Here is an 11,648-nt window from a genome sequence, read left to right as displayed (position 1 = left end):
CTGGAAATAGGAGGCTCTTTCCCTTGCTAAGTTGTAATGGCAATGATCTTTCCTCATGCTCATTAGTGATGGTCTAAACCTCATAATGACGACAGAGACTCAAAGTTGTCCTAACATGAGTTTCACCTCATGGGGTCCCATTCGCTTTGCTGCAGGTACCAACTGTGAATCACAAGCACAACCCCCAATCCTGGTAAGACTGGTTTAGAGTAGATTCTTGCTTCATCGTGTACAGACATGAGCTCAGTGTAAGATGGTAAATGCTAGCATAGAATCTGCTAAGATTTACATAGGTTGGCTAAGTTTTACGCTTTTGGGTGTCAACACAAAGTTCTTAGTGTGGCATTATATCAGGTTAGGGTCAGCAATATGACACCAGTAGCTACCTAACTTGCCCTTGTGCAGGCATTATCACTAGTTGTCATATAAGGTTAGAAAGCTGTGTTCAGCAACCCAATAAATACAAATTCTGAAATTTGTATTTCACAGAAAGCTTGGTTCAAAATTAGTGCTTGCATTCCAATATGTGCCCTATTGATTATTATATTCGTTCCTGGATGTTTTGGAATACACTGATTATGCAAAAGAAGATCAACCCCTACTGGGGTGTCTGGTTTTCTTACCCGGGGACCGACTAGTTGCCACATTCAGGGTTGTGGTGCTGTGGCTTTGTCCTTGGGAGTGGACTGTGCTTTCTGCAGTTGGCAGGTCCTCTTTGTGACCCTCTGTTATGCTCTTTGCTCTTGTCGGCATCTATTGGAGATGTAAATGAGGCAAAACAGAAATAAAACCTAATGCTTTATACTCTGTCTTATAACAGAAATGGATTTAAGCTGGCATAAATGTATAAGCTATATGATGACCTAAATTTAAAGTGGAAACAAACATAAATAAACCACAAGAATGGGGATAGGAATAAAATCCTGAAGTAAATGCCAAATGTTTAGCACGCTGACTTCCTAAGGTCTAAACTCTTCAGAAAATACTGGGGCACGAGGCATTAATTCTTTCTCTTCCTTGAACTTGAACGGCACTTTTCCCCTGTAACATTTATTTGGCACATACTATGTTGTATTATTTTTAATGCCCTTCCTCCCCCAATTAGAGTGATAGTTAGCCTTTACTAAGAGCTTACTATTTGCCAGGCCCTCTAAATACCTTCTCATATACACCACGAGAACCCCTAAGTAAATTCTATTATTAGCCCTATAGTATGAATCAGGCTTAGAGAGATCAGATAATATGCCCAAGCTCACAGAGCTAACAAGCAACAGAACAAGCCTTGGAAACGGTTCTGTTGACTCCAAAGTTCATGCCAATGTAGCATTCAACAAATATGCTAGTGAGCACAGGCAACAAAAACAAACATAGATCAATGGGACTACATCAAACTTAAAAATTTTGTGCATTAAAGGACACAATCAACCAGAGTGAAAAGGCAACCTATGGAATGGGAGAAAATATTTGCATATCATATACTTTAATATCTGATTAAAGTATATAGAACTCCTACAACTCAATAACAAAAAAATCAAATAACTTGACGTAAAAAATGGTCAAAAGGACTTGACTTCCAGTCTTTTTTTTTTTTTGGCCGTGCCACACAGCAGGCAGGATCTAAGTTCCCTGACCAGGGATCAAACCCCTGCCCCCTGCAGTGGAAACAGACTCCTAACCACTGGACCACCAGGGAGTTCCCTGGGCAAAAGGACTTGAGTAGACAAATCTCCAAATATGATACGCAATGGCCAAAAAACATACAAAAAATGCTTAATATCACTAATCATCAGAGAAAAGCAAATCAAAACCACAATGAGATTATTGCCTCACACCTGTTAGGATGGCTACTATCAAAAGAACAGAAAATAACATGTTGGCAAGGATGTGGAGAAACTGGAACCATTGTGCACTGTTGGTAGAATGGTTGCTATCACTACAGAAAATAGAATGGAGGTCCTTAGAAAAATTAAAAATAGAACTACCATATGATCCAGCAATCCCACTTCTGGGTGTACACCCAAAAGAATTAAAAGCAGGGTCTGGAAGAGATATTTGCACAACCATGTTCATAGCAGCACTATTCACAATAGCCAAGAGTTAGAAGCAATCCAAACAGATGAAGAAAATGTGGTACATACAATGGAATATTACTCAACCTCAAAAGGAAAAAAATTCTTACACATGCTACCATATGGATGAACACTGGGGACATTATGTTCAAGCACACTGAAATAAGCCAGTCACAAAATATCATATGTGATCACATACATATAATAAGTAACCTTGCATGTGATCACATACATATAATAAATATCCTTGCATGTGATCACATACATATAGTAAATGTCCCTGCATGTGATCACTCACCAGAGCTGTCAAGCCAGCAGACTCATGGGGCTCGCCACCGGCACCTGGGGTCACCATGTAATCTTCCACACCCAGGGTCGCCTTGCCATCTTCCACACCTGTAGTCATGTTATCTTCTGGCCGGACTGTGCTGACTGAAAAGGAAAGACTGAGTCAGACCTTAACGTGGAAATCATGTGGGCAGACCTAACTGGCCAGCTTCAGTCAGGTTATTTTCTTTTCATTTCTTTTGGGTATTTTTTCTTTTTAGGGAGGTTGTCATTCTGGCTTAACACAAACCATTCTACGTACATACAACTGCCTGGTTATCTCCATTGTAAAAGAAAGGAAGATGGGCATATAAAAAGGTGAAGCAGGCAGCCCCTCCCTGGTATCCCACTGAGGTATGCTGGATGGCGGGTGTACACTTTGCCTTTTCAATAATGAACCTGATTCTTTCTGGTGCCATTTCATACAATGAATTAATGCATTCGGGTCAATAGAATATCGTTTAGACCTAGAAGAATAACCTGGAAAGATTTCTAAAAATGCTAATTAGTAGGCTCTATCCCACACCTACTGAATCAGAATGTCCAAAAGCAGGGCCTCCTTCTTTTTAAAATCAATCTCACTCTCCATTTAATTTTGAGACTCCTGTCTGCTTGAATGATTAGAATCACTGCCTCTGACCACAGACCTCATAGACGACACAGAGTTCAACCTCTTCTTTTATGGTTGGGGTTATCGCCTCCAGGGGAGATCAGTAATGTACTTAAGGATGCCGAGATAACCAATAGAACCTTCTAGTGAGCCCAGAGTTGTACTAAAGAGAGACCTCACAGCCCCTGGCCCTGGCTTTTCTGCATTAGCCCTAGATGAATGACCCAATGAGAAAGGTTTCCAGAGGAGGAGGGGATGGGTGGGGTGGGATTGCAGGTTGAATTCCAGGACTCGGGAGAGAACTAGAAGTGGCCTCTTCCTCACCCTCTCCCGCAATGATCGGAGCTAATCCTGACCTAGTAGGAGCACCATCTCAACTCATCAAATAACGCTTTTCACAAGTTAAAACAAATCTGACTCATTGGTCATGGGTTCCCTCTCCAGACTCGAGCGGCTCTGGAAGAAATTCCATGACTAACTGCAATTGCAAAATAAGTGAGCACAGAGCCCAGGAGCAAGAGCGAGGGGGTGCTTGGAGACTTATGTGCTTAACTGAAGGGCAGATGTTCATATCTAGACAGTGCCTAAGTGAGCAATCCGGCCCTTGCCTTAAGATTCCTTATTCTTCCCATGCTTAGATGGCTCAGCCAAAGTCACAGCTAATAAATATCTGATCACAGCTTTTTTGCTGATGCAGAGAGGAAGGAAACCTCTAGAGTAAATTCTCTTGTTCCGTGAGCCTTCTTTTTGCACTGAGGGTCCTAATCCAATGCTGCCAATCGACGCTCTGGATGAGCCTCCTGAGCACATGCATTTATTTTTCATCTGAGGTGGGTGGAAAGGCTTTCACTAGTTAGCAATAACTGAATACCAAAGTGCCTGCAAATGGATGGCCTCCCTTTTTGGCTGGTTGCTGGGGGCTCCTGCTAAGGATTTATGACCATGATCTCAGCAAATGTTGAATGTATTTTTTTTGTTGTTTTGGCTGTGTTGGGTCTTCTTTCTCTAGTTGCGGGGGGTGGTGGCTTCTCTTGTTGTGGAGCACAAGCTCTAGGTGCGCGTGCTGCAGTAGTTGTGGCACGTGGGCTCAGTAGCTGTGGCACGTGGGCTTCAGTAGTTGTGGCTCGCGGGCTCAGTAGTTGTGGCATGTGGGCTCGGTAGTTGTGGCTCGCGGGCTCGGTACTTGTGAAATGTGGGCTCAGTAGTTGTGGCACATGGGCTCGGTAGTTGTGGCTCATGGGCTCAGTAGTTGTGGCGTACGGGTTTAGTTGCTCCACGGCATGTGGGATCTTCCCAGACCAGGGCTCGAACCCGTGTCGCCCGTTTTGGCAGGCGGATTCTTAACCACTGCGCCACCAGGGAAGTCCCAAATGTTGAATGTAGTTACCAAGCTCAAGGGGGAATATCCCTTTGCTAGGCAAGCAGTCTTTATTAAAAACTAAGCATCCTATTTTCTTTTCTTCCACTCCTGGTTTGAACTCAGTTAACAGACCATCCACTTAAAAAATGTTTTCTGGAGTGTTCAGCAAAATCACTTACTATATGGCATCCTCTAACTTTAAAAAGCAAAATAAAACCACCCTTGCTTTAAACAAATTAAGTACTGAATGAAGGTCGTTTGAATTCTTTCATAGAATGTTCAGTTCATTGAAAGCGTAACTTGATAAAAATTCCTTCTTGTTCTTTTCTACTCTTGGCCCACAGACCCAAGGACTAAAATTGCTCTGAATAGACAAAGGACATTTTATGAATGACACTCATGATTAAGAGGCATTTCTTTTGTCTCACTGCCCTGGAGTTCTTTTTGCTCCATGGGAAAGTTGATCTTTAACAAGAGATGCTCAATTCTCCCTCTCATTATTTCGGCTGAAGGCTTTCCTGGGTGAAGGGTTCCTACGAGCCCAGCTGCTGAGTTTCCAGCCAGCATCTGACATCCTTTTCTCTTGAATGGTGAAATTCAAATCATGTATTGATGCCTTCGCTCCCCAATCCTTTTTTTCTTCCTAAGACACGTGTGTGCACAGGCAACACGCACAACTGTTTATATAAGTGCAGCGATGAACCTACTATAACAGAGTCTGTTCTGGAGCGGTGTCCTCTTATGCTCACATGAACACCTTTTTCCTGCCACACCTAGCCTCCTCCAGCCTGCCGGTCAGAACCAATGGAAGTTTCCAAATACAGCTGTAAGGCATCCATTTGCTTTGGAATTTGTGTGTATGTGTTATTCTTTAAAAAGGTACTACCTCTAAGAAGATGATGTGATAATTTGATTTGATTTTAAGGTTTCTAAGTTTGAGAACAAGTGAGCACTGAAGAGATGCTTATTGGAATAAAAGTGTTAATTATGAATCATTTTTATCTTAGCATTAAAATCTAATAGCTCCAAAGAAATTATTCTAGTTTCCATACATTTCTGGGATGGCATTTCTTTTAAAATATTTTAGAATTTAGATGGAATATTAAATCACACTGTTACTGTGATTGTCTTGCAACAGTCCCAAATTCTTGATTAAAAGCCTTTGTGTAAGTGTTTTCAGTTTTGTGGTTTTATTTACACTTCTCTGATTTGTGCTGGTGAGTTGTTCCACCTGTTTGCTGGCCGATAGGAGTATCTTCTCTTGTGACCATTTTTCTCTTATGGTCTTCACCTTTTAAAATAATTTTTAAGTGCTCTTTATGCCTTAAGAATGTGTTCTTTGGAATAGATGTTACAATCTTTTTTTTTTTTTTTTTTTTTTTTTTACTAATTGGCATATCTCTTTTGTAAGTGGCAAGGTCCATCACTAGTCAAACTTATTAAGCTTGTTTTGTCCCTCTGATGTCATACTTACAAACCCTTCCTCAAGATTATGTAAATATTCATCTATATTTTCCTTAAGGTTCTTTCTATTTGTCTTGTGTTCATCTCAAAGCATGATGTAAAATGGGAATATAAATGTGATTTTCCCCCAAGGATTAAACTGTCATTGCAATAACTCCTCTTTTCCTCTCTGCTTCAAAACTAGCTCTCATTGAGACAAATGGTTTCTTCCAAATACTGTGTCAGGGTATTGGGAGAAACCTTTAGCACAAGGACCAGCCTAAATGACCTGGGCACTGCTATCTTCCCTCATCCCCCCTACATTCCACCCTCTGTCTGCAGACTCTTTCCAGAACTGATTCCTAAATCTGTGCTCCCCTCGCCACCATCTCTCTGTTCCTCTCCATATCAGCTAACCGCTGCTGAGCTAATTCTGTGCCAGGGATGTAGTTAGAATAAAACAGGGTGCAGAGAGCAAGCAGGGAGAGGGCGCCACACTCGAACAGAAGTGCACTGAGATCTCTTTCTGAGTCATAGGTTCTGCTGAGGGCAGGAGGTACAGCATTACAACACACCCTCTCTCCCATTTGTTCAGCAATGCAGGGTTTACATGACGTCTTCAGGCTGACTTTATATCACAAGGTGGGTTGCATTGGCATTTCTGTCCCCATTGATCAGATGAGGAAGGTGAGGTTGACAGAGGCCCTCCTTGACCAAACCTTAGTGAGGCTCCTCTGAGCCCTCTTCTCAATGAGACCATGGCCTTGGGCTTTCGTGTCCATCATTGCAGAGTCCAGTTTCAGCAAGAACCCTGCTAAGTCAGGTTAGAGACAATCTCTCGACCCCTCGATATGTGATCAAGTTCCCCATCTCCCACCTTTGATGTCTAAGTCCCTGGACTGCCTTTAGCAAGAATCCTGTTAGGCCAGTTTAGCAAGAATCCCCCTACCCTTGAGGTCTCTTCTTAATTTTCCATCCACTGCCCCTCACTCTGCTGCTTGGCTACAAATCCCCAGCTGTCCTTATTGTATTTGAAGTTGAGCCCCATCTCTCTCCCCTACGGCAATAGTCTTGAATAAAGTTTTGCAACTGTTTGAACGAGTGCGCCAGAATAACTTTCTTTAACAAGGTCAGAAGTTAAACGATTTGCCAAGTCGGCCTGGTCAGTGAGTGGATGCAAAGCCAAGTGTTTTGCCTGCTCATTGGCCCCCAAGACGCTTTTGTGCCTCTATGTCAGCTGTTGCCTGGAAAATGCCCACCCGTCCTGGGTTCTGACATCTTTCCTCTACACCTGCACCCTCATCCTCCCTTAAATTATAATCCTGTAAAGAAGATGTGGCACATATATACAATGGAACATTACTCAGCCATAAAAAGAAACAAAATTGAGTTATTTGTAGTGAGGTGGATGGACCTGGAGTCTGTCATACAGAGTGAAGTAAGTCAGAAAGAAAAAACAAATACCGTATGCTGACACATATATATGGAATCTAAAAAAAAAATATACATTACCAAATGTAACATCAATAGCTACGGGGAAGCAGCCACATAGCACAGGGAGATCAGCTCAGTGCTTTGTGACCACATAAAGGGGTGGGATACAGAGGGAGGGAGGGAGATGAAAGAGGGAGGAGATATGGGGACATATGTATATGTATAACTGATTCACTTTGTTATAAAGCAGAAAATAACACACCATTGTAAAGCAATTATACTCCAATAAAGATGTTAAAAAAATAAAAGAAGTATCTGAAAAAGCTGATAAAACAACAGCCCCCACAGACCTACTAGAGAAACCACTTGAGGATACAGGGAGGGGGACGGGTAAGCTGGGGCAAAGTGAAAGAGTGACATGGACATATATACACTACCAAATGTAAAATAGATAGCTAGTGGGAAGCAGCCGCATAGCACAGGGAGATCAGCTCGGTGCTTTGTGACCACCTAGAGGGGTGTGATAGGGAGGGTGGGAGGGAGGGAGACACAAGAGGGAGGGGATATGGGGATATATGTATATGTATAGCTGATTCACTTTGTTATAAAGCAGAAACTAACGCACCATTGTAAAGCAATTATAATCCAATAAAGATGTTAAAAAAAGATTAACATAAGATCACATTAACAATGAAAAATGTAAATTATGCACCCAAATAAATTGAATTACAGTATCCAATGTCTTCATAAAAAAAAAAATTATAATCCTGGTTGTTGGAAGCAGTTGCTTCCTTGGGCATCTCACCTCCTCTTATGAAATCCCATCCGTTAGAATCCCCCAATCAAGTTATTTAGTGACTACAACCTCTATTTCCTCAAATGAGTCCCCTTCTCGGACTAGGCATCTAGAAGTGGCAGGTTAGAAGTCTGGTGTGATCTGCCTTACAAAGGCTGTATTTCTCAGAGCAGAGGTTCTCTTGCTTCTACAAACAAAGGCAGCAGCAACGATGGAGACTGGAGCTTTCCCGAGGTTCACCTCTATCTCCTTGAATATTTACTGTACACCCACTATATGCTGGGCCCCATTCTGGGCACTGGAGACAGAGGCGTGAACCAGGTGAGGTCTCCACTCTCGTGGATTTGGGTACTGTTGTGGTGGAGTACGGGTGCTCACAACAAGCAGACAAACAGGGAAAATCTCAAGATAGAGCTCCCGCCCCCCGTCCCCCTTCGGATCCCTGCTCACAGGGCACTTTCTCGGGAGGCCTTCCTGACCACCCATGGAGATCAGTACCCCCCTCCCCACACACTAATATTAGTGAATACTTGTATATTCACTGATCGACTGTCCTACTAGAACATAAGCTCAGTAAAGGCTGTTTCACCTCAGTGTCCCCATTGCCTACAATACTGGCACAGGGGAGGCACTCAGTATGTATTTGTTGAATGACTGAGTGATCTCCAGGTAGGTGAAGAGCTGGTCTAACTAACCCTGAAGCCCAGAATGAGCTTGGAGCACCACACACTCCAGAAACAGGGTGATCAGTGTGGCTGGATGGTAAGAAAATGAGACCCGGGAGGTGTGGAGGGCCAATCTGGTGGAACTCTATAAGGAAGGAGTCTTAATTTCAACTGGAGTAGAAAGGATGCCAGGAGATACTCTGAGTGGGGGCAGGGCGTAACCCCAGTCCCAGGAACCACTCTTAGTGCCATGGAATAGATGTGGGTGTCGGGTATGGTGCCGGGGTCAGACGGAAGCTGAGAGATCACTTAGACTGTTGTCCAGGCAGAAGTGGGTGGTGTTTGCACCAGGACAGAGCAGTGGGAAGGGAAAGAAAGAACTGGACAGGTAATGGCTGGAAAGCATCTGAAGTCATTACCCCAACAATCAGAAATAAATATGAAACCTCAGCGGCAAGACTTCATTTTACCATTTGCTGCAGCTCTGTGGATAACAACTTTTATTTTATTTTTTTAAAGTCTTTTACTGAATTTGTTACAATATTGGGTTTTTTTTGTTTGTTTTTGTTTTTTGCAGTACGCGGGCCTCTCACTGTTGTGGTCTGTCCCGTTGTGGAGCACAGGCTCCGGACGCGCAGGCTCAGCAGCCATGGCTCACGGGCCCAGCCGCTCCGCGGCATGTGGGATCTTCCCGGACCGGGGCACGAACCCGTGTCCCCTGCATCAGCAGGCGAACTCTCAACCACTGTGCCACCAGGGAAGCCCTTGCTTCTATTTTATGGGTTTTGGGGTTTGTTTTGGTTTTTTAGCCGTGAGGCATGAGGGGTCTTTGCTCCCCGACCAGGGATCGAACCCTCACCCCCTGCATTAGAAGGCACAGTCCTAACCATTGGACCACCAGGGAAGTCCTGATAACAACATTTAGAGTATGAATCAGTGAACTGAAAAGAGTAGGATGTTCCCGTATGATGCTGAGTCCTTTACTGGATTTCACCTTGTTTGATCAGGACAGCCACAGAAGTCTCCTACATAAGTTTAGGTAAAGAGCCTCTGCCCCATTTCCATCTCCACATAAGGAATTAGTTCCCTGTGGTCCTCTTTCTGCTGACCTGAAGCTTCAGAATCCAACAGCTGGAGATTGGGAAAGTTGATTTTAAAGGAAGTCAAGCTGAGTTACCCCCAGGGTTTCAAAGAAAACCGGTGGTGTTAGCCAATAGATTAAGGCATCTTTCATGTTGTCTGGATTTTCTAGCATCTTGAGCTGCTCCAGCATCTAAATGCACAAATAACCCTTTGAAGATGGATGACTGCATGGCCTTGGAATGATTTTTGTGGCCATCGAGAAGCAGAATGCTCTTTTTCTTTTCTTGCAACATCCTAGGAAGTTCTGGATTTTCCCTGTAGGAGAAACTATAAGATAACTGACAAACAAATAATCCCAATTAAATTTGGGAGAATGTAATGCTTTTAGAGGGAGGTCAAAACATCTATTTAGAAAACAAAACCAAAAATGCCTGCTTCTGTTTCTTTGCCCAGACACTGGCTTTTATACATTATTTTTCTATGTCTCAAAACTGTGCTCAGAAGCCAGAAAATAAACACACCCCAAACTGCAGAGGGGTGTCAACCTCCAACATTTTCCAGCATTCTGCAGACCACCCACTGTGATCACCGAGATAGTCAGATCTTTGTACAGTCTTTCATCTCCATTCAGGACATCCCCAATTTAGCTGTTCGATGGCACTCCTTTCGTTACCACGATGTGGGTTTCTGCAGCCGGAAGAAAGGTGTTCGGACTTTGCTTTTATTTACCACATCTTTCGAGTGACCCCTCTGGTCCCATAGGCTGGCCCACATCCTGACTTGTACAGAAGGCTTTCTGTGGAATATCGAAAGCCATTTGCTGACCCAGCCCCTCAACTCCTGGCAGACCCCGGGTTGTGGTCAGTACAATCACTGATGTGGCCTGTGGGCTTCCCCACCTACCTCCACCCCTTCCAAAGATCCTGGTAAATTGCTTACTGGATCACAGTTTGGCCGTGGAGAATCTAGGCAACTCCTAGAAGCCTGGCCACACCACTCAGTACCCCACAGGAACACATGTGCTCTTAATTTTCCTCCAGGCAATACAGTACAGCCTCCAGCCCACAGAGTCCCATATTCCCCATGCCTGGCACCACGGTTAAGTATTTAGCAGATGTTTGCTGAGTGACTGACTGAAAGAGTACACCTACAGCCAAGTAGGAGATTCCTTTTGAGTTCTCCCTTACCTTATAATATTCCTACCACCGTCCGCCCTGCTTTACCCAAGAATTGTTAAATGCCTTCCCCTGATGAAAGAGACAGCAGAGCTGAAAACAGGACACTTTCCCTATGAGGATGAACTTTGCTGCTCTGCCGTTTGATTTTTAATGAGCAGCAGCCTGTCCACTCATTGCATCCGGTCCTGTCAGTCCCTGCAGGCTGAGGCTGAGACTGCTCGCTGTCGGCATCGGGGATGTGTGCCTCTCCCAGAAATATCAAGAGAAACGTGTCAAGCCTGCAGAGATCAGACAAGTGTCACTAGTTCCTCTAGAGAAATCAGAAGAAATGCTACCCATTAAGACTTGGAGCTGCGAACATCCCCTGGCTTCAGAGAAGGGGAGCTTATGCTCAATGCCCCAAGGGGCATTTTTCTTTGACCCCTCTGGGTCACCTCCCACAGCTGAAGGCTGCGTTCTGAAAGTCTCTGCTGCTGAACATGGCAATAAAGAAAGGAGAGGGGGGGCTTCCCTGGTGGCACAGTGGTTGAGAGTCCGCCTGCCAATGCAGGGGACATGGGTTCGTGCCCCGGTCCGGGAAGATCCCACATGCCACGGAGCGGCTGGGCCTGTGAGCTATGGCCACTGAGCCTGCGCTCGGCAACGGGAGAGGCCACAGCGGTGAGAGGCCCGCGTACAGCAAA

General features: G+C 44.2%; 1 protein-coding gene across 1 annotated transcript in view; it reads right to left on the bottom strand.

Moving 5' to 3' along the window:
- The window catches only part of PDPN (podoplanin), a 25,392-nt gene that overhangs the window by 4,021 nt on the left and 9,723 nt on the right, over positions 1-11,648 (bottom strand). The window contains exons 2-3 of the mRNA XM_007463182.1: positions 2,368-2,501; positions 624-753 (exon numbers count right to left, since the gene is read on the bottom strand). Of these exons, the coding sequence (XP_007463244.1) occupies positions 624-753; positions 2,368-2,501 (264 nt within the window). The remainder of the gene's footprint in view (positions 1-623; positions 754-2,367; positions 2,502-11,648) is intronic.

This window comes from Lipotes vexillifer, unplaced genomic scaffold, assembly GCF_000442215.2.
Source record: "Lipotes vexillifer unplaced genomic scaffold, Lipotes_vexillifer_v1.1 scaffold109, whole genome shotgun sequence".
NCBI lineage: Eukaryota > Metazoa > Chordata > Mammalia > Artiodactyla > Lipotidae > Lipotes > Lipotes vexillifer.
The sequence above is the reverse complement of the archived record's forward strand: the minus strand, read 5'-3'. Positions and strand labels throughout refer to the sequence as shown.